The sequence below is a fragment of the Haemorhous mexicanus genome, chromosome 11, assembly GCF_027477595.1.
Source record: "Haemorhous mexicanus isolate bHaeMex1 chromosome 11, bHaeMex1.pri, whole genome shotgun sequence".
Taxonomy (NCBI): domain Eukaryota; kingdom Metazoa; phylum Chordata; class Aves; order Passeriformes; family Fringillidae; genus Haemorhous; species Haemorhous mexicanus.
This window is the reverse complement of record NC_082351.1, coordinates 12554061-12575409: the sequence shown is the minus strand read 5'-3', so window position 1 is coordinate 12575409 and position 21349 is coordinate 12554061. Positions and strand designations below refer to the sequence as shown.

At 48.1% G+C, this 21349-nt stretch overlaps 1 protein-coding gene across 1 annotated transcript; it reads left to right on the top strand.

The window, feature by feature from the left end:
* Positions 1-638: 638 nt before the first annotated feature.
* Positions 639-20764, top strand: RAB7A (RAB7A, member RAS oncogene family). The gene is made up of 6 exons (XM_059856518.1): positions 639-766; positions 16774-16834; positions 17911-18037; positions 18824-19042; positions 19544-19672; positions 19810-20764. The coding sequence occupies exons 2-6, from the start codon at positions 16782-16784 to the stop codon at positions 19903-19905; spliced, it is 624 nt and encodes a 207-aa protein (XP_059712501.1). The 5' UTR covers positions 639-766; positions 16774-16781; the 3' UTR covers positions 19906-20764.
* Positions 20765-21349: the final 585 nt, after the last annotated feature.

The following is a 21349-nucleotide window of genomic DNA, read 5'->3' as shown; positions in this document are numbered from 1 at the left end:
GTAGAAAATACGGATTTCACTTGTGCCACCAGGATAGTTGTTACCCCATGGATTGAGGTCCAGACACTTCAGAGGGTCCCACTTTAGTTTCCTGCACTATTGATCTTGCTGCTGACAACTGCCTGGTTAATCAATCTGAATGTACATTCAACGGGCAGCTTTTACCTTCTTTCCTGACAAGCGCTGGTGCTACTACCCCACTTTAGATTACAGCTGCGAGAAAAATTTATAAATATTAAACCTATGTAATCTAAAATGTTGCCTCTTTATTTTTAATAGCAATAACGGAGGGGTTTTTTTTCACATAGGAGTTCAATTGCAGAGAACTCCGTGCTAGTTCTTCAATGCTATTTAGAAGACACCAATGAACAGATTTGTGCCTGTGTGTCCCCATCGTTTATTTCTGAAAGCACCAAGGTTTCTTTGGCCCTTTCCGCCTCCCCTCAGCGCAGGGCGCGGTGTTCATTGGAAGCTCGCGGGGGAGGCAGGTCCCTGCCCACCCCTCCCCTCTGTGCGAGCTCCGGCGGTACCACAAACATTTATTTTCCACCAAGACGGGGTTGGGCCCGCGCACGGCGCGGCCTCAGCGCCCCGACATGGCAGGCGGGCCCCGCGGTCACGTGGGCGGCGCGCGGTGACGCCGGGCCCCGTGAGCGGAAGTTGTCGGGGAGGCGGAAGCGAGCGCGGGAGGCGGCGGGGCCCATTAAAGCCGACGAGGCGGGCGGGGGGCGCAGCGATCGGGCTTGGGCCGCGGCGGCAGCACCAGGTGAGCCCGGCGGCGCCGCGTGCTGCCTGCGGGGATGGGGGGTGGCCTCGCCCCGGGCCGGGGGAGCCGCTCGCGGCCCCTCCCCGGCACCGGGGGGCCCGCGGCGGAGGCGGCGCCGTCTCGGTGCTCCCGGCCGGCTTTGCACCGGGCCCGGCTCGTTTGCCCGCCCCGAGGCGGGCTAAGGCGGCCGCGCTGTCGTCGCCGAGCTCCCCGGAGCCGGGCCCGACGCTGGCTCGGGACAATACGGAGGGGTCTCCCCAGGCCCGGGCTCCTCCCCGAGGGCCTTTCCCAGGATGCGCGTTTGGCCGGGCCTTTGTGGAGCCTGCTCTGCGGAGCGGCCCGAGCGGTGCCTCCCGGGCAGGGAGCGCTTTGTCTGTGGCCTGTGGAGCTGCTGTAGCTCCCCGCGAAGCCCGAAGAGGCTTCGGGGCGGCCGAAGGAGGGCCGGGGCTGTGGGCGGACGCTGGGTCGGGACGGTGAAACGCTGCTCGGGGTCGGTGGGGAGCGCTTGTAACGTGAACCTGCAGCCCTGGGAGCAATTAAACTGACCAGAGAGGAGACTGGCAGTTATTGCGAAAGTAGCTGTCGGTGTGTGTAAAGCCTGAGTCAGTTCTAAGAACTATTAGAGTGGATGTTAGAAGTGCTTTTGTCTGTGAGTGTATAATAAGGTAAATTAAGTGATAGATGCGTTATTAGTTTCCATATATATAGGGACTAATAAATATGGAAATGCCTGATGGTTGTACTTAAGACAATTGCGCTCCCTTTAAATAGAGGGCTTATTTTAGTAGCAAAAACGGCTGGCTTCATCTAAAGTAGGATAGATAACCTCAGCATCAAAATGTGTGTCTCACCTAGCACTCTAGGCCCTTTGTTCTCAAAGCTGGAAGTTTCAGCATTATCTCCTGGAAAACTCCGAATGTTTGCTGATAAGCAGGGCTGTTGTGGTCTGTATGAGGTTTTTACATGTAAACTGAGAACACATGACAGAATGAAGTCCCCCCCCCCCAGCTGTAAGCAAGCTGTTCTTTGTTTGACACTTGCCAGTATGGAACCTTCAAAGCTTTCAGTACTTGTCACTGGCTGGCCAGCTCTGTCCTGTGCTTAACAATCTGTGTATACAAATGGGTATTGGGTTTGGGGAAGTGGAGATTCTCTTTTTAGGGGAATGGTGTATAAGTAGCTGTGCCACGGTGTTTGCCTGGCTGTGACTTGAAGGCTGTAGTGGTACCAATGGCGTGTGAGTAGTAGCTGCAGTCTGGCTATGGTTCCAGTAGAACCAGGCTGCTGGAGTCAGTGTACCCTGCTCTCTCAGGAGCTGAATTTGAGGTTAAAGTGGGTGGAGTAATTTGAATATTCCTTGTTAAATAATCAAGGCTTCGTTGCTGTACTTACTCAGGAAGAACAAGTATACTTTTCTTTCCCCCTCTCCCTTGTGACTCCCAACAGCTGACTGAACACATGACTTGCCCTCCATGCACTAATGAGTGGACCCACCATGCCTGCCTGGCCTGAGTCCTCAGAAGTAAAGCAACTCTAATACTGTTAACTTTCAAGCACTGCCTTATTTGTTTGTTTGGGGGCGTGTGTTTGTTTGTTTTGTATTTTTTTTCTTTACTCTTTGTGCTGTTATGTTAATACCCTATGTCTGGTGTAGAAAAGCTGTTATGGGGCTAATCTGACCCCTCAATAAGGAAAACTTCTGAAATCTCATGGCAGTTTCTTGCTCTCCCAACCTGTAGTGTGACGTATAACTGATAAGGTGGAAGGGAGTAGCTGTGTTTAATGTTCTTCTTCCCTTTGGTGTCCTGCAGTGGTCCCTGTCCTCTAACTCCAATACCCTGATAATAGCTCAGCATGGAATCACAGAATATTCCAAGTTGGAAGGGGCACACAAGGATCATAGAAGTTCAGTTCCTGGTCCTGTACAGGACACTCCCATATGTGCCTGAGAGTGTTCAAGTGCTCTTGAGCTCTGGTAGGCTTAGGGCCATGGCCACTTTCCTGGGGAGCTTGTTCCAGTGCCCAGCCACCCTTTGGGTGCAGAACTTTGTATCCAGCCTAAACCTGCTTTGACAAAGCTTCATGCTGTTTTCTTGATCCTGTCACTGGTCACCAGAGTGAAGAGGTGGGGAACAGAACTCCCTGAGTTGTACCTTCAGGGTGACAAGAATTCAAATGACTCTGTTGCAGGGTCTGCACTACAGGCATCCTGGCCCTCCTGTTGAAGCCAGGGAATCCAACTCTTTGAGTAGCACAGACATGTTAGAACATTGATAAGTCCTCAACTGAAAGTGTAAAATGAACAAGCTCTGCTCTGAAGTGACCTGGGAAAGATATGACTTTGCTTAGTTTGCTAATCAAAATGAAAGCTTGTGAGCAGGAGGGTTACCAGATTTATTTTCTGCAGCACCTTCTTAAAGCTCGTGTTTTAAGATACTTGTGTTGGAAGGTTGTGAGAATTACCTGTTGGAGCAAATCTCTGGCAAAGCTTGTCCTTGAGGAAACATGACAATTACCATCAAACCATCTGTGCAAAACTATAAATAGCTCTGTCTCTAACATGTATGGGATTTTGGTCTGACTTCTGTGTGAAAATGAGACTACTTTATGCAGAACTTAACATTTGGCTGTAAACAAAATTGGCTGTGCTTGGTTAGAGTGTGTTTTTAAATGCTGCATTGTGAGAGAAAGTTTGCAGGTACCTGGCTCAAGAATAAGGGCTATGCAATAGGGCACTTGGGTGTTTGCATTCTCTGAAACTGTTGGGTGATGTGGGCTCACAGGTACTTATTGTTGCATGTTCATGCCTTCAGAATACAGCAATTTTGTTAGTAACTGAAGTAAATTGAACCAAGTACAGGACCCTCACCTTGCATGTTGCCAGTGTTTCCTTATATCTTCTGGGCTTCTCCGTGGCTGTGACCTGACCTGCTCTGATGTCCCTGTTACAGCCCTGGTGGACCTAAGATTCCCTTGCAGAGCTGTAGAGTAATTGAAAGATTGTTACCTCTACAGAAGAGAGTCCAGCTAAGGCCTTACCTAAATGCTGAACTTGGTTGGGCATTAGCATGTGCTGCTTGTCTGGCAGCAGTCTTGCATCCTTCAGATGCTGAAGTACTTCATTCTTGCACAGCATTGTCTTGATAATTGCAATTTAATTGCCTCATGAGTTAAGAGTTGAGTTGGCTTCCCTCTGCAGCTTCTTAAAATGATCTTTTGTAGTTGCTGTGTAACAGTCTGCCTTCAGATATAGCTGTGACCAGAGATTGTGAGGATAAATGTCTCTCTCTGCAGCATCAATCCAAACACGAGCTGTGCATCTCAAAACTGAATTAGATATAGATAATTAATTGAATGAGAGTAGTTGATACACCATGCTTATTTGTGCAGCGAGGAGCTTGATTAAAGGTCCCATTTCTCTTTAAATGCACCTTGAATAAAGCTTGCAAATGAATGTCCAAGGTCAGGAGCTACACACGTGTGGCTCAGAAATAGCAGGCGCTGAAGGGATAGCCCTGTGTCACTTGGTTCCCTTTTGGCTCCTGGTGTGCTTGTGGCTTTTGCTCTCTGTTGGTAGGGATGGGTAGGGATGCAGCTCTGGAGCCCAGCGTGCTGTGCTGCTGCATTTTGTGCTGGCGGAGATCTGCCCTGGTGATGTCATCGCTGCTGCGAGCGCTGCTCCTGCTCTTCCTCTCCGGTGCCAGCAACCAGCACTCTGTCTGTGGGGGAAGCTTTGTCAACACTGCTGCTGCTCCCTCATGGTCAGTGACCCTGGGAAGGGAAGCAAGCTCATCAAGGCCACTGAAGTGTGTTGATTTGCAGCTTATCTCCAGTACCCTTGACTTCTCTTGCCAGGAAACCTGTTATTGAGGCCATAGCTGTCTTCATGGGGCAGTGAACCCTCAGGACAGGGTGCACTGCCTTTGAGATGGGATTGAAGTGTAAACTTATGGTACAGATTTTTCTCGATATGATTTAAAGGCACTTGATACAGTGAGTGATTTGCTCTTTCTTCTGCATAACCACTTAAAATGACAATTTAAGGTGACTAATCATGTCTAATTGTACTTGCAAGAGTTTCAGAAATTGTTAATGAAATTAAATGTCAATTAAAAAACCCAGTATTTTTCTTGAGTCTGCCCTATATACTGTAACTTTGGTCATTTGAGAAAGAAGGTGGACTACTGAAGTGGTGGACAAAAGTGGGGGCTGGTAACTGAAGCTGTTTTCAGAGCCAACCTGCCTGAAGTACCTGGACCTTGGTTACTGGGCTGCCAGTTTATCTAACAAGTCTGTGCTGAGCCCTTGAACTCTTTCCAGCTGGAAGCAGAATCCTCTTCAAAGTAACCTGTCTGGTGCTTGTCTCCCTCAAGTGGGCTGAGTCACTCGGCTCCCAGACATGGATAATGATATCTGGAGTCCAAACTGGCACAGTGGTGACATTGTCTCGAGCGTGAGCAGTGAAAGGGTTTTAGCTGAGACATGCCTGGGCCTGAACCTTTTCCCCTGCCTAACAAGATGCCATTTGCCCACAGAGTTCTCTTAACCTCACCATGCGAGTGAGGCTTTTATTGGACCTTTGTGGAGCTTCATCAAGAGAACAGGTGAAGTGGTAAAGTATTGATGCAGGATCTATGCAAGAGGTATGAGGGTATGAAGTATGAGTGTGAAACTGAGTCTCCACAGTACAAATTCCTTGTTAGTCACTGACTCAGCTGTCATGGCAAGCTACCTGTTGCACTCCCATCCTGGTACTGAAATACTTGTCCTTCCTGCTCTGCAAACCACATTAGCATGGTATTGAGTGTGTGTAGGATCAAGGGTTCTAGTCGCAGATCAAGGTGTAGTTCTTAGATTACAACCTGTCCCTAGAAAAAGCTTCCTCTCTAGAAGACTCATTACTGACAACAGGACCTCCTGGCAGGAGGAGTAGTGCTTTTGCCATTAGTGTTGATCTGGTGCTTCCCTACATCTGCTAATAGGATCTCCCATCAGTATTTGTCCTTTCTCCCCTATCAAGCTTCTTATGCTGTAGGAAACACAATATTCACTCTCAGATCTGAGTATCAGGTGTAAGTTGCAGCCTCTGGCAGACCTCCTAAGGGCTGTCATTTGACTTGGTCAAAGTCTCCCTTCAGTCTCTTGTTTCCTGCCCAGCCTCTAGGAATTCTGGCAGCCAGGAGTGGATAAACAAGGCTTGTTTACCACTGACAAGGTCTAAGATCTGTGTTTTGCTTACCACTGCAAAAATTATCTGTGTTTCTGAAACTGAAAGCATCACAGGAATCTGTGAAAACTTAAACTGTAGTCAAAACTAGAAATTAATCTGAGGACTTAAAAATGCTGTCAGATATGGTAAAAATCTAACAACTCAACTGTTTGTCAGTGGCCTGGCTAACTTAGAATATTTTGAATTGGACAGCCTTATCTTCTGGACACATAGATTAAAACTCAGCTGCCTCTGACAGCGTGCTTGTTTGATAGAAAGCAATAAGGGAGTTGTCACTCAGGGTAGGGCCTGATGTGAGAACTGTGCTGGGCTCTTGATATTCATGTCAGGGTTACTAAAACTGTTGGGTGGCTCCACTAGCTGGGTGCTGTGTGCCCAAAGGCCAGCTACCACCACTGGATAAACTGGGCTGTGTGAGCACTATAGCTGTGTTCCAGTTAGTCCAAGATTTATTTTACTGATTGGAAAGCTGTCCACCAAGGAGGCCCTGGTGGTAGAGGCATCATGGAAGCTGTGCTGGTGTAGCTGCAGTGCTGTGCGTAGGCAAGGCCCTTAGTCAAGACACATGGCTTGTTGCCTAGTGTCTCCCAGCAGCCAGCTATGTGCTCAACTCTCCTCCCACATCCTGAGATTGTCTCCCCCAGGGCAGAATAGGGGAAGTTAAGCTTGCTCTGATAAAGGGGGAGGGGTGTTAAAGCAAGCATGCCTTTTCTTGTAACAGCTTTATCCTTGGGGAAAATCTGCTGGGAACTACCTGAAATCCTGTAGGATTCAACAGGGGAACTGCCTCTTACTGGAAGGTAGGGGTACAGCAAGACTGATTCTTGAATGACATGACATTCTTGACATGGTTTGAGCCTTCAAGAGAAGGTAGAAGATCTTGGGACACTTGCTATCCGTCTTTTAGGGTATGTGTGCCCAATCCTGAGAGGATATTTTGTGGTGTAAAGGGCCATTTAGCTGCTGGAGGAATCAGTGGACTAAAACTTCATGACTGGAAATATCCAGCTTTCAGTGAAGCTTCTGGGTTTGTCTTCCTATAAGCAGGAGACTTCCACCTCAGCAGCCCTAGCTTGCTTTCTGGGAATCCTGCTCTTGTTAGTGTGTAGCATTAGCTTCAAAGGGATCTTTGTGGGCTCTTCTCCTACCACAGCTGCAGTCTCCCATACCTGCTACACTCTGTGGAGATGACTAGAATCATCCTCAGGTTGTTGAGGAGCAAAGTGATCCACCCAAGGTGGCTGCCCAGCATAGTTGCATCCCTGGGGACATTTTCTTCACTCCCTTCCTTCCATTGCTTTGCCTTGGTGTGATTATCACCTGGAAGGTCTTACAGGTGCTCCTGTGATCTTAGGCTTAGCAGCAGCCTGGGTGGTGTTGTACTGTTCCTGTAGACAGTAAGAAATGTCCTCTAGACCTTTCCCACTGCTCCTAAGCACACTGTTGGTCTGCTTGAACATGGAGAAACATATACTGTGGTACTGTAAGCAAATGCATTTTCATGCTTGTTCTGCTCCCACTTGCAAACCATGTAGTCAGATCAGCATGATGCCTCCCCATGAGAAGGTGGCTGTTGTGATGTCTAAACCAGTAGAAATCAGGGATCAGTTTTTGGCATTAGGAGTGGAGTCTAGTCCTGTGTAGTTTGGACTTTTTAGGGTAGAGTCATAATTAATTATGGCAGCTTTACAGTCAAAAACTTGTTCAGTTCCATGGGTAGTATTTAAACTTTGTGCAACATAGAACAACTCTCATTTGGAGAAATGCCAGGAGGTGTAACAGGCCTGTGAATCAGTGAGGCTTGGACTGAAGAGCCTGGCTTTGAGAACTTGGGCTTTGAGCCTAACTGATCATATGCATCAATGCCTCTCAGGAATGCAGTGCTCTCCAAATCTCAGCCCTAAGGGAGCCACAGCTGAGCTGAGATCTCAAGCAGGGCAGACCCCTTCTCATGTGCAAGTCCTGCAATGTCTGTGCAGACATAGCTCCTACCAGTGGCATTGCTTCTGCATCCCTGTGTTGTCTGCACTTGGGGAAGCTGGATGTTGGCATGTCTCCTTCCAGTGAGCTCTGTGTCCTTGCCCACACATTGAGGGGATGTCTGAGGCTAGCTAAAACCTTACTGCCACTGATAGGAGTGTCTAACCCAGCACTGGCTCTGGAGCATCCTTGATCACACCAGGAATCTGTTATGCTCAAAACTATTCCAAAGTTTCTGTTTCTCAGCTAGGTTTTCTGCCTGTTTCTCCAAGCTGCATGTTGCCCCATCGTTCTCTTCCTTTAGCACTGAACTGTCTTAAGAGCATGTTACCCATGAACAGGACACAGCAGAATATTTTTGTAGGCCTGGTGTCAGCTCCATCTGGGAGCTACTTCAGACCATGTCCATTGGCTTTTAGCACCTTGTCACACTGGTTTGGTGCCTGTGTTGAAGCAGACAGTGAAAAGAACTTGAAGCCATGCGGTTGTGCTGCTGTTGCTGCTGGTTCCTAAGCTTCGCTCAGTTCTAGAGCAGCTGCTCCAGCACTGGAGGCTGTAACTCTGTCCTCAAAAGGAGGTGGAAACTTACGGCAGACAGATGTAGTCTAAAAAGCTAATTCCTCTGCGATACTGAACCATGTTCTAAGATTCAGTTTTGAACTGAGCCATGTCAGTGTGCTAGCAGGCATCTAAAGCTCCAGGCTGTTCTTCAAGAAGGTGAAGCTTTTGGCATAGGACTCTCAGATGGAGGTGGGATATACTGGACAGTGTATTTACACTGACAGCTTGCAATATAATGTTTTACACAAGGTATCAAAAATTAAGTTGTAGCTGAGGCTTTCAGCTCCATGAACAGAGGTAATTTCTGCCTCACAGGGCTGTCTGGGAAAGGTACCAACTGGACAGAAGCCTGCTCTTGGTGGAGCAGCTCAGCTGCCTGCTGAGCTGCTTCTCTTGAGGAGGGAATGAGGAGCTGTGCTTGAGCTTTTGGCTGTGTACCAGCAGGAGGGAATATATTGGTTAGAACAGCAACAGAAACGCGTTGGGAAGAAGGAGGTGGAAATCAGTTTTTAGATGCTACTGTAGAACAGCAGCTAGAGTGTACCCTTCAGTGAAGCTGTCACAAAAATATCTTGCCAGGTGCTTTTGGTGTGGGCTCTGCTTGAGCTGACTTCTGCTTCATGGTGCATCTGCAAGGCCTGAAGACACCTCTGATTGTATGGACTGTAGAGCCCATTGCCCTCAGAAACAACCTATTTACAGGGAGCAGTTCTTGCAAGTTGTCAGCCCAAATTACAAGATGTTCCTGATTTCCTTTTTAGACACAGCACGTGTCCCCACTAAATGTGAGGCTTTTCTCTATGGTATTTTCCAGTGAACTGGGGAAGCTGAACTCCTGATAGTCCTGTCATGGGAGTAGGAGAGAGTACTGTCCTGCTTGTGCAGCCTTTGTCAGTGCAAGACTCCACCTGCTATTATAACTTCCTATGCCTCTGTAGTAGTGCTCACTGTGAGGATGCTGAATACATGTTCCACCTGTAGAGCACCCAGGTTTGGTAAAGAAAATAGGTAGGCTCTGTAGCAGTCAAAAACATCAAAGGCAGCTGTATTTCTAGTTTCTTCCTTGAAGGCAGCTTGGCATCTCTTAAGCCACATTGATATGAAATTAATAGCCCCTACTGATTGTCTTCTGACTACTGCTGTGCTTTTGCCCAGCTGAAAAGACAGGAGTTGTTGTATCAGTCTTGGGAGAATGCAAGTGTCGTGTTTAGTGTTGGTATCTGTTGGTCTCAGATTTGTGTTGAACTCTTCAGGCAGTCACTTTGTATTGCTTGACACCTTCTTAGCAATATCTGTCTGACTAGCCAGTGGGAGCCAAGCTGATGTTAAATTTTAAGTGGTAAAGCTTGTTCTGTCCCATCTGGGGCTCTGCTGCAGTTGGAGTTTGAGGCTTCAATACAAAGGGTGTCTGGACTGCTCGGACACTGCAACCAGGAACTGTGACTCTGGTTAATTAATGGCAATATTGGGCTATGCCCTTCCCCAGGATGAAGCCTTGCTTTTTCAAAGTAGCTGAAAAATTGGAGCAAATTCATGTATCTACTCAAAGGTTTAGCTAAAGCATTGCAAGGTGCAATGTGACCATGGGGGAAGTGGTATGTGCCAGGCTGTTTGGTGTGCTTGGGGCTCTAGAAACAGGATAAACATTCAGTGACCATCTCATTTCAGTGGCTGAAGATATAAGCAGACATAAGCCCTTGAGATGCCAAATGTGCTAGGGAACTTGATACTTTTGAGAGGGAACTGGTTCAGTCTGACTGAGCTGGTCCTGAATAATATTTCTAGCTTCAGTTTCCTTGAAGAAATGCTGAACCCAGTGAGGGAGGAGAGAGGGAATAAAAATAGCTCTCTGTAGTACAGAGACATCCATGCAAGAGAACAGTGAGTAGAGGTGCTGTTTCTGTGTCAGAAGTGCAGTTGGCTGCATTTTGGGACACACTTCCCACATTTCAGGACAGAAGGTTCTTCCAGAGCACAAGGGTAGCTCTTGTCTGGTCACTGTGGTGAGCATGCTGCTGTGTGTGGTAGCCCCCAAAGAACACCTGATCTGTCCACATCAGCTTGTTCATGGTGGGGTGTTTTTGCTAAAGGTCCTGTGGTATAGTGGGAAAGTGGAAGCTCTGCTTATCAGCCATGGCACCCAGAACAGAGCTGCAGTGATTCAGGTTCAAGTGCACCTTTTTGTGGGATACCTGCTTACTCTTGTGCTGCCTGCTGGGACAGGGAGCAAAACTAGGCATCCATAACTCTGAGTCTAGCTGTGCTCAGTGCCTGCTGCCCTACCACTTTGTGCCTGGTTGGTGTGATGTTAAATATCCCTGGCAGAGGACACAAGGTGAGATGTGCTGTCCAGCATCCTCGCTTCATCTCTGAGCTGATTGCTGAGAAGGTGCAGGTGGCAGGCTGGTAGCTGTAGTAACAGGGAGCTCCTGGTCAAACATTCCAGCTTCTATATAGACATGTTAGGGTTGTGATTCCAACTGTTCAATAGCAAAGCTGAAACAGTAAAGACTGCTCAGCAGCTTCAAAACTGGTATGGGTATGCTGCTGCTTAGGGAGCCTTGTCTTCCAAGGAGGTGAGATTCCCTTAGGGCTGGATGCTTTCACGCTGAAACTGTCCATGAGCTATTAAGAGTATTCCTTTTGCAAGGCCTGCTTCTGTTAAAGCATAGCTAATGTGAGGTCTGGTGAGCCATCAATGCAAACTGCTACTGTTCCTTGCTTGTAGCAACCCAATTAATATTAAAATGCCTACATTGTGACTTGACACATGAACATCTCTAAGGAATTTGTAACCCTCCATTTCTGCTTTGAGTTAAAGCAGCTGTCTTAATATAGCAAGGGAAAGGACAGTTGTAATGTGCTCTGAAGCAACAAGGGAAACCTAATTAGACTTGGCATAGGCTTTATTTGCTCTTGCATCTGAGCTCTAGTGCTATGAAGCTTCATAGGATGGGGTTTGACTCTTCCTTTCAGATTAGCTAAACCAGTGATGCTTGCAGTGTTAGCAGTTTTCCCTTGTTACTTCTGCAGGTGAGCGTTAAAGCTAATAACAGTATTTGGGACAGAGTGTGCTATACCAGCTTAATTTCTTGAGGGTCAGCATATCATTAATGGCTTGTTTGCTTAGAGGATAGGCATTAAAAATGGAGTGGAATGCTTCCTCTCCTGTATTAGAGACAGCTGTGTCATTTCTTTGGCACCGTTAAGCCAGGAGGAGGAATGATTCTGATGACCAGCCCTTGGCTGATGTGGAGTGTCTGGTGGCTCCTGAGCAGGGCTGGCTGGGTGTGCAGCTCTAGGCTGTGTTCTGAGCAATCTGCAGATGACCTCGCTCAAAAAGATTTCATGTAGTGTGAAACAGAGCTGAGTCTTGGATCAAAACTTAACAAACAAGTTTTTCTTCGTGATACCTCTGAAAAAGGAAGTGTTTGTTCAGAAGTGCTCCCAGGACTGGACAGAAGCCCCATGTGAGCTCTCACACTGCCATCTGAAGGGTGTGTGCCTCAACAGGATGCTGCTCTGGAGTAATTGTGTCAAATACCATAAGGCAAGACAAGCTGCATTCTATAGTGCAAACTAATCTTAGTGCTGAGTCACTGGGACCTCTGCCTGTCTCAACTCAACCATTTTCTACAGGACCTGAGGATGTGTTTCCTTGTTGTACTGGGCCAGGAATAACTCCGAAGTGTAGTTCTGTTTACACCTGCAATAGAAGATTATTAAAGGGGGCTTGGCCTGTCAGCTGACTGGGCTTCAAGGCAGTATCAGTCAAGCCTGGTAGAGCAAGGGTGTGAGACTGGGCAGTGTCCACTGCTGGTCCCTGGCAGTTCCTCACTGTCCCATGGCCCACACCAAATACAAAGCTGCAGCAGCTCTTCCTGTGCTATGGCTCACATCCGTTGCATCACCTGGGATGGAAGCCGAGTGTCTCACCTGCCCGGTGTTGCTGGGGCAGTGGCAGCCCTTCACACTGCTGGGTAGCCTGTCAGCTATGACAAGAAGGCAGTGTCAGCTCTGACTCAGCCTGACTTCCTATGTCTGCAGGTGACTGCTCAGCTGAGTTACTTCTAAGGTAATGAATCTTGACAGAGCAGTTTTCCCTCCCCTCATAGTGGAACTTCAGGCTATATTGAACTTGGGAGATAAGCATGCAGTGTGATTTAGTGTTGCAATTTAGGGCTCTGCAAATCCCTCCCTAAGCACGAGAGCTAATGCCAGCTTGTCCAAAGCTGCTTCGAATACCAGGAGGCAGTGAGCTGCCGCAGCAAGTGATATTGGAAACACTCTGAGGAAAATAGAAGCAGTTCCCAGAAGCATACTGGGTTCTGGCACAGCCACTTCTGGGTGAGTTGTTTTCCTCTGTCCTGAGGAAATCAGGTGACTTGCACTGGACCTGAACCTATGCAGATGTTTTTCATGACAGTTCAGTGTACACAGCTGTCTTAAGGCTGTTTAAAGCTCTGTTCATTTGCTTCCTGCTCCATCTGGGCTGCTTATGCTCCACAAGTCTCTGGCTTGGCTGGCAGAAGTGTCACTTGTTATGTGCTTTGTGAACACAGGAGGTGCAGGCTTGAAGGGGCTTCTGTGGTCTGTTCTACCCATGGCTATAGGGGAGACAAGTTATGGTCTGTGCATCTTGGCAAGAGCAGAAGCAGAGCTCAGTGTTGGTGCTGTTGACAACTTTCAGCTGGCTCTGTCTTGGTGAGCATAGCTGGGCTGCCAGTTGGATCAGTGAACAATGCAGTCCACTGGAAAAGAGAGGTGTTGACACTTGGAGAAACTGTCCTCCACACGCTCTCTGGCATTTGCTAACACCCATCTAAGGGTGGCATCAGCCCTGTGGGTGACTTGTCACTGCTGCTCACTGCACAGCCCCTGGCTGTTATCTCCTCAGCACTGACTCCTGTTTAGGTGTATCTCAAGGATCTCATGAGGTTATTCAGGAAAAAAACCCAGAAGGGCCAAAGCCCAACTAGAATTTAATCTGACTACTGCTGTAAAAGATAATAAAAAGTGTTTTTATACATTAGCAACAAAAGAGAGCTGTCCTTTATCAGATGTGGAGGGAAATGGTGACAAAGGATGAGGAAGAGGCCTCCTACATGACTTAGATACACACTCAAGACTCAGTGGCTTTGTGGGTGGGTACTGAGGGAACTGGTGGAAGTACTTCCTGAGCCCCTTTCAATCCAGCAGTCATGGCTCGCTGGGGAGGGCCCAGTGGACTGGAAGTTAGCAAATGAGGTGTCCATCTACAAGAAGGGTCAGAATCAGAAGGAGATCTGTGGAAGGCCTGTTAGTCTGACCCTAGTGTCAGAGAAAGTTATGGAGCAGGTATCTCAAATGCCACCATGCAACATGTACAGGACACCAGGGATCAGACCCAGTGAATATGGGTTTAGGAAGGGCAGGTCCTGCTTGCCCAGCCTTGTCTCCTATGGCAAAGTACCCTGCTTAGTGTATCAGTGACAGGTTGTGGATGTGGTCTGTCTGGATTTTAGTACAGCCTTTGACACTGTTTCCCACAGCATTCTCCTGAAGAAGCAGGCTGCTCATGGCTTGGACAGGTGCACTGTTTGCTGGGTAAAAAACTGGCTGGATGGCTGTGCTCAGGGGTGGTGGGGAGTGGAGTTACATCCAGCTGGCAGCTGGTCACCAGTGCTGTTCCCCTGGGATCAGTGCTAGGGCCAGTCTTGTTTAATGTCTTTATCAATGCTCTGGGTGAGGGCATGGAGGGCACCCTCAGTACATTTGCAGATGACTCCAAGTTAAGTGGGAGTGTTGATCTGCTGGAGGGTAGCAGGGCTCTGCAGAGGGATCTGGACAGGCTGGATCCATGGGCCAAGGCCAGTAGTGTGAGGTTCAACAAGGTAAAGATGGACCCTGCCTTTGGGTCACAACCCCCTGCATCTCCAGGCTGGGGGCAGAGTGGCCAGAAAGCTGCCTGGCAGGAAAAGATCTGGGTTGCTGGTTGGCAGCAGCTGAACATGAGCCCAGGTGGCCAAGAAGGCCAGCAGCAGCCTGGCTGTATCAGCAATAGTGTGGCCAGCAGGACCAGGGCAGTGATTGTCCCCCTGCACTGGGCACTGTTGAGGCCACAGCTCCAATCCTGGGTTCAGTTTGGGCCCCCACTGCACAAAGACATTGAGGGGCTGGAGTGTGTCCAGAGAAGGGCAAGGGGGCTGGGGAAGGGGCTGGAGCACAAACCTCCATGGGACTGGCTGGGATGTTTAGCCTGGAGAAAAGGATGCTCAGGGGGGCGCTTATGGATCTACAGCACCTAAGAGGAAGATATAGCCAGGTTGGGCTCTTCTCCCAGGTAACAAGTGACAAGATAAGGAAACAGCCTCAAGCTATACCTGGGAAGGTTTAGATTGGGTATTAAGGAAAATTTCTTCACCAAAAGCACTGTCAGGCACTGGAATGGGCTGCCTAGGTCAGTGGTGGAATCACCATCCCCAGAGGTGTTTAAAAGCCATGTAGTTGTAGCACTGAGGGACATGAGTTAGTGGTGGTTTCGCAGTGCTGGGCTAATGGTTGGACCCATTAGATGATCCTAGAGGCCTTTCCCAACTTAACCCTGTGAGGTGGGTGCAGTCCAAAAAGGTGTAGCTGTAGGTGCATCACTACAGTGGCTCTAGGGGTGCTCCTTCACCTCTGCAGCATGCACTGACAGCAAAGGCTAAAGCTCTTCATGTCTTCTAACCCTCAAAGCCTGAGATGATTAAGATCTTTTGCAGCTGGACTGCATCTAGTGAGAGGCTTTTACAGCTTGAGGCCTCCTGTAGTAGTGGGGTGAAATGGGTGTAGTTATCTAGCACCTTAGGCTGTTGTGTATCCCAGGAAGCACATAAGGATCAAGCTGCTTAAAGACATAAATCCCTGTTGTAGAAGCAAAGGCCTCCTTAGCTGTGAAAATCAGGAATAGCTCCTGAAGAGTAGGAGTTGTGTGCTGTAATGAGTGTGGTATAGCAGGATGGGAATCTTCAGGTATGCAAGTCCATACATAAGGGCCTAATACCAAGGCCTGTACAGCTATAGCCATCTTGTGGCTCCTCCTGCTGTACTGAACCTGCACGGCTCCTTCAGGGAAGCCAAGTCCTTGTGTTGTGGAGCAGGTCAGTACCAAAACAGGGTCTGTGATCTGATCCAGCACATAAGAGTGGCTGGCCCACCCCCTCCCCAGAGGTGTGGAGAAGGGCCTCAGGGTAGGAAGGGTGTGCTCAGCCACTGGACAGACCCTGTACTTGCTCTCACCATGCTAAAGAATATCCAGAAGTGTATTCAGGCTTGCTGCAGCTGATGAACTTGTAGCTGCCTCACTGGTCTGAAGGAGACTTGGGAGCAGATGAGTGAGGAACTCTGAAGCTCAGCTCTCTCTTTAATTGGATGGACCATTAGTGGCCAGTTTAGAGCTTCCTGCCTATGAAGTTTTTCAGTTGCAGGATGCAACTGAACAAACAAGTCATCATCTGATGGAGTAGATGACCATCAGTGGGCTGAATGTTGAGGTTTCTCCCTGTAACCTTATTGCACCAAAACTGAGGTGGCAGTAGTCAGCTTCCTGTGCCCTCAGAGAAGCCACAGTCTGGTGGCAGTTTGCTTTGTAATTCAGCTGCCCCGTGTGGCTGTTGCAGCTGCTTCAACCACAGCGTGTCCTTGGGATTTGGTTATTTTACAAAGCACAGCTGCTGGAGAAAGCTACCACCTCTCCAAGCTCATGATGGAGGAAATGCTTTTTTTTTTTTTTCTTATTTTTTGCTGGGAAACTACTAACAGCACAAAAAAGCTTGAGTGTGATATTAGAATATTAGATACATACCTGCTTACCCCTCACTTTGTGGCATGTGTAAGAGTTATTAGTCTGTGTTGGGAGCTGGTATGATTTACTGCACTGCTTCAAGTCAAGGGAGATGGCCTGGGCTAGTATATCTCCCATATGGCCTGGAAATGGGATCCAGAAGGGTCTTGGTACAGTAAATGACAAGTGCTCAGCTCATCTACCTCTTGGTATTAAATTGCCACTACTGGTCTGGCATGGCCCAGCCTGTGCAGCGGGCAGACACCTGGGCAGTGCTGAGTCTTGAGTTGGAGTCTGGTTTCAGGAGTGCTGGGCCCTGCCTGTCCCTGGCTCCTTGCTGGGAGTCAGGTTTCTCAGACTCCAAACTTGCTGCTTACTTTCTTGAGGAATGACATACTAACAGTTTGTGATGGGATTGTTCTTCCTTTCTAGTGTGAAAGATGACTTCTAGGAAGAAAGTGTTACTGAAAGTCATCATCCTTGGAGACTCTGGGTAAGTGGAAGAGCCTTTAAGATGCTAATCTGTATCTGGCTAGAGCAGTGCTCTTGACTAGTGGGAGTCTGGATGCACTGTAAGAAATCAGCAGTGCTGGGAGGAGAGATTTTACAGCCCATGATAGCTTTGTTACCTCAGGTCTGAGAACTCTTCACTGTCTTGAGTGTGTCCCTGCAGTTTAGTATCTTGAGGTCCTGCCACAATATTAAATGGGGAAAATGTGGTGGGTAGGCCACTGGAATAGCAGAGTGGAATAACCTTCTGCAAGGAGGACCTGTGCTGTTGGAATGAGTGTTTCACTTAAAAAATAAAATAAAAAAACCCCAAACCACTAGTATGCATTCTTAGGTGACTTCCTAAAGCTCTCTGTCAGAGGCATAAGTCTGTACTGAGCCATCTGCTTTGCTTCTCTGGGCTAGCTGCAGCACACCCCTTGGAGTGAAAGGCTTTGCTCTGTGCTCTCAGCAAGAGTCTGCTCTGCTGTCACAGGTTACTTGCTGTGCAGGCTGTAACCTGATTCCCATGACATAAGGTTTATTTATACTGCTGTCCCCAGCAAGCTGTTATTCAGGGAGTGTTTCTCAGCCACACAGAAGGCATGTGAGCCTCTAAGCTTGCTCTCTGGGGAGGCTCTCCACCTCTGGGTGCCTAGCAGATGTGTTTGTGAGCTGTTGCCATTGAGATTGTCTGGTTTTCCACCTCCTCCTTCTGCAGAGGCTGAAGATTACTGTTTATGATGGGTTTCTCTGAAGCACTTCATCCTCCAAAACTGCCTTCATGGTCATAATGTGATGTCTGTTCCTTACCAAGGATCAGATTAGTGATGGGGAAGTGAGGTTTCACAGGATGTAATCCTTTGCATCCTTGGGTAGCTAATGCTCTTATTCAGCTGGTGCCTCAGCATCTCTTGATGTGGAGGCCCCTACTAGCAGAGGTGGATGCTTTTTCCATGGTTGAAAAGCCAGGAGGTTATGGGCAGTGAAGGGCACTGGAATGTTCTCTTCAGGGTGGTTAACTCAAACATTGTTGTAGAAGAAGCCTACCAAGCCTTTCTCTTTTGTGTTCCTGTGCAGGGTGGGAAAGACATCGCTCATGAACCAGTATGTGAACAAGAAATTCAGTAACCAGTACAAGGCTACGATAGGTGCAGACTTCCTGACAAAAGAGGTGATGGTGGATGACAGGCTAGTGACGATGCAGGTAAGGAGGGACTCTGCTGCCTGCTGCGAGGGGTGCCATCACCCCACTTGTGTGGAAGCATCTGCTCTGGTGTAGCCCAGACTGGTGTAGGGGTCAGTGTACTGGGTATGAGTCTTGTTTGCACTGAATTTCTGTCAGACATAAGTGCTTCTGGGCTTTTCTTCAAATTTTTGCACGGGCTGAACAAGGGAATGCAAAGATTAATCTGGGTTCGGGTAACAGTAGTGTTGCTAGGTCCTGTTTAAAAAACTGGATTTGGCACTGTCAGTAAACTAGATCTTATTAGATTCACTTCCCTAGTGTTCAAGAACTGGAAAGGACTCCCTAGGTCAACCATTTGTGTCCCCCCAAGTCCTATGGGTGTAGTGTTAACCTGCCATCCTGCTTATGTCTCTGGTATCTGCAGCTTTCATCTCTCCATGGTGAAACTGACTGCAAGGCAGCAAAAGCTGCAGCTATCAGAGGAGTATTTGAACTCTGCTGGTATCCAGGTGCATCCAAGCACCGCAGGCAGGTCACCTGCTGACCCTAATACCTATGTCCTGCTAGTCCAGGACAAGGATATGTCCCTGGCTGAGGCTGAACACAAAAAGGGTCAACTATCTTTAGAAGGTGTTTCTGGCTCTTGATGCTTAGTGCCTTCAGAAATCCCCAAGCCTGCAGGTGCTGCTATCTGCCTAGCTGGGGACTGTATATGCCTGGTGGGGAGTTTTGGAATGAATGCCCTAATTGCAGACTGACTGTGTCAGAGTAGAACTGGCTTATCTGCCCTGTCTTTTGCTCCAGATATGGGATACAGCAGGCCAAGAACGATTTCAGTCTCTGGGAGTTGCCTTCTACAGGGGAGCAGATTGCTGTGTGCTGGTATTCGATGTCACGGCTCCCAACACGTTCAAAACCCTAGACAGCTGGAGGGATGAATTCCTCATTCAGGCCAGTCCAAGGGATCCTGAGAATTTTCCTTTTGTTGTGCTGGGAAACAAGATTGACCTAGAAAACAGACAAGTGAGTACTGGGACTTACTAACCTCCTCTTAAGAAACTGCTGGAGTGGGAGACCTTGTAGAAACACAGGAGGGTTACCTGAGAAACGGGAGTGGGAGGTGCCTGAGAGTGGCTCAGATGTTGTCTGCCAGCGGAGAAGGGTTTCTCCTGCCTGGAGAGGTCAGGCCCCTGTGCACAGCATGCTCCTGCCCACTGGTGGAAGGATTGCAGCAGCTTCCAGGGAAGGGAGGTGCAAGGAGAGGAGCTGCTTCTCCTCCCCGAGATGTGCTGAGCAGCTCCTGTGGGAGCAAGCCACTGCTCTGTGGTCTCATTGCCCTTGGGCAGGGTCCTCCTTGCCCTGGGGTTGGGTATGTCAGGTGATGAGAAGTGTTCTGTTTCAAGGCTGTGGCTTGATGAGGTCAGAGCTGCTCAGGTTGGATATGAGGGATCTCTGGCCTCTCCCTGAAAATAAAACCCCTCCCTGCATAGCAGAAGGTAATGATGCTGTTCTCTGTCCACCCAGGTCACCACAAAACGGGCACAAGCCTGGTGCTACAGTAAAAACAACATCCCCTACTTTGAAACCAGTGCCAAGGAGGCCATTAACGTGGAACAGGCTTTCCAGACGATTGCACGAAATGCACTTAAACAGGTAGGGAGGGGGCCAGTGTGCAGCCCTGCCCCAGTGCTGTGGGCAGCCTGGGGCTCACCCCCAGCCTGCCCCAGCTCCTTGCTTGCTGGGAGCTGTCTGCAGAGCTGTGGCATTAACTCCTCCTTCTCTCCCACTAGGAAACCGAAGTGGAACTTTACAATGAATTCCCCGAACCCATCAAACTAGACAAGACTGACCGAGCGAAGGCTTCTGCGGAGAGCTGCAGCTGCTGAGGGGAGTGGGAGGGGTTGAGCACAGTCCTTCACAAACAAATATCACACTTAGGCCTTCAAACACACAGCCCCTCTTCTGTGTTTAAAATGAAATTACAAAAAAAAAAAAAATTGCATCTCCAGCTGCCAAAATCCACCCATCTCTCATGAGCATCTGAGTCCTGCACTTCAGAGCTCAGGTCCCCACACCATCCACATCACACTTCATGGTAACAGACCTTTCTCTTAGTTTAAAATGGAAACTGTTATGTATGTTTGGAACTGAATCTAATTCCAGGTGTCCAATGGAGAGAAACTGTTTACAGGTAATCTGTGTAACAAGTAACATACATTTTTAACTGTCTCGTGTTTTCCCCTGTGAAGGCTGCGATTGGAAAGGCTGATTACCCATAGTTCATTGCAAGCTCAGCACTCAGTCAGACTAGGTTGAGTTTTGTATGTATCTCTGTTAATGCTTGTTACTTTTAACTAATCAGATCTTTTTACAGTATCCATGTATTATGTAATGCTTCTTTAGGAAAAATCTTATAGTACATGTTAATATATGCAACCAATTAAAAATGTATAAATTAGTGTAAAATTCCTGAATTACATGTTCAAGTACTGAAACACAGGTTGTGTAGAAAGTGAGGAGGACACTTGTGACCTGCGGCGTGCTAGCAACACAGAGTCCAGATAGAGGCAGTATTCTGTACAGTAGAGATGAACTATGTAAGCCTTCTTGTTTTGAGGCCAAAGAGGCTTCATCTTCTGGAAAAATCTGTCTGGCTTCCTTGTATCTAAATTCTCAGATTTGCATAACAGCATTGATATGCACACTGGATTATTGGATTTAAAATTAAATACAGCTATGAAATGACCTCATTTGTTCGCCTCCCCTACTGCTTAACTCCTGACATCCTGGAGCGAGCACGAGGAGCCAGAGCTGAGGTGTGCCTGTGGCTCTTTGTGCTGTGGAAGGAGCTCCCACTTGGGGTGTGGTAGCTGTTTCTTGATGAATGACCTGGACTATGAATCTTCCCTTCTTCTTACTGACTGCTAATCTGGATTTTTGGTATGGAAAAACTTGGCAATCTAGTCCCTTTCCTCTCTTCCTTTCTTCCTGGTATTTGTTCTTGCATTTGTAGCTTGCTTAAATGGAGCCCTTCTACCTGTTTTCCAGAGGTCTACATTCTAGTACGTAGGCTGAGCTCTTATGTAAAGAAACAAACATGATGCCAATAAACTTAACAAGAACAAACCTTCTTGTTTACTCCTGTTTCTGGCTCTTTTTTTCCTCCACTAACATGCTTTCTTTCCTCTGTCTAGTCACCATTCCAGCAAGCCAGTGCCTGCTAGCTGAAGGACATTTGTGCTCCTTTCTTACTGTAAAGTTTATGCCTTCCAGCTTGGTTTTTGAGAGAGGGGTGAGCCAGCCCTGCTTGCTTGGCTGGGGCACTGCTAG

Coding starts and splice junctions, on each gene's coding strand:
- RAB7A (XM_059856518.1), top strand. CDS start 16,782: ATGACTTCTAGGAAGAAAGTGTTACTGAAAGTCATCATCCTTGGAGAC. Junction 16,835..17,910: donor ATCATCCTTGGAGACTCTGG/GTAAGTGGAAGA, acceptor GTTCCTGTGCAG/GGTGGGAAAGACATCGCTCA. Junction 19,043..19,543: donor TTGACCTAGAAAACAGACAA/GTGAGTACTGGG, acceptor CTGTCCACCCAG/GTCACCACAAAACGGGCACA.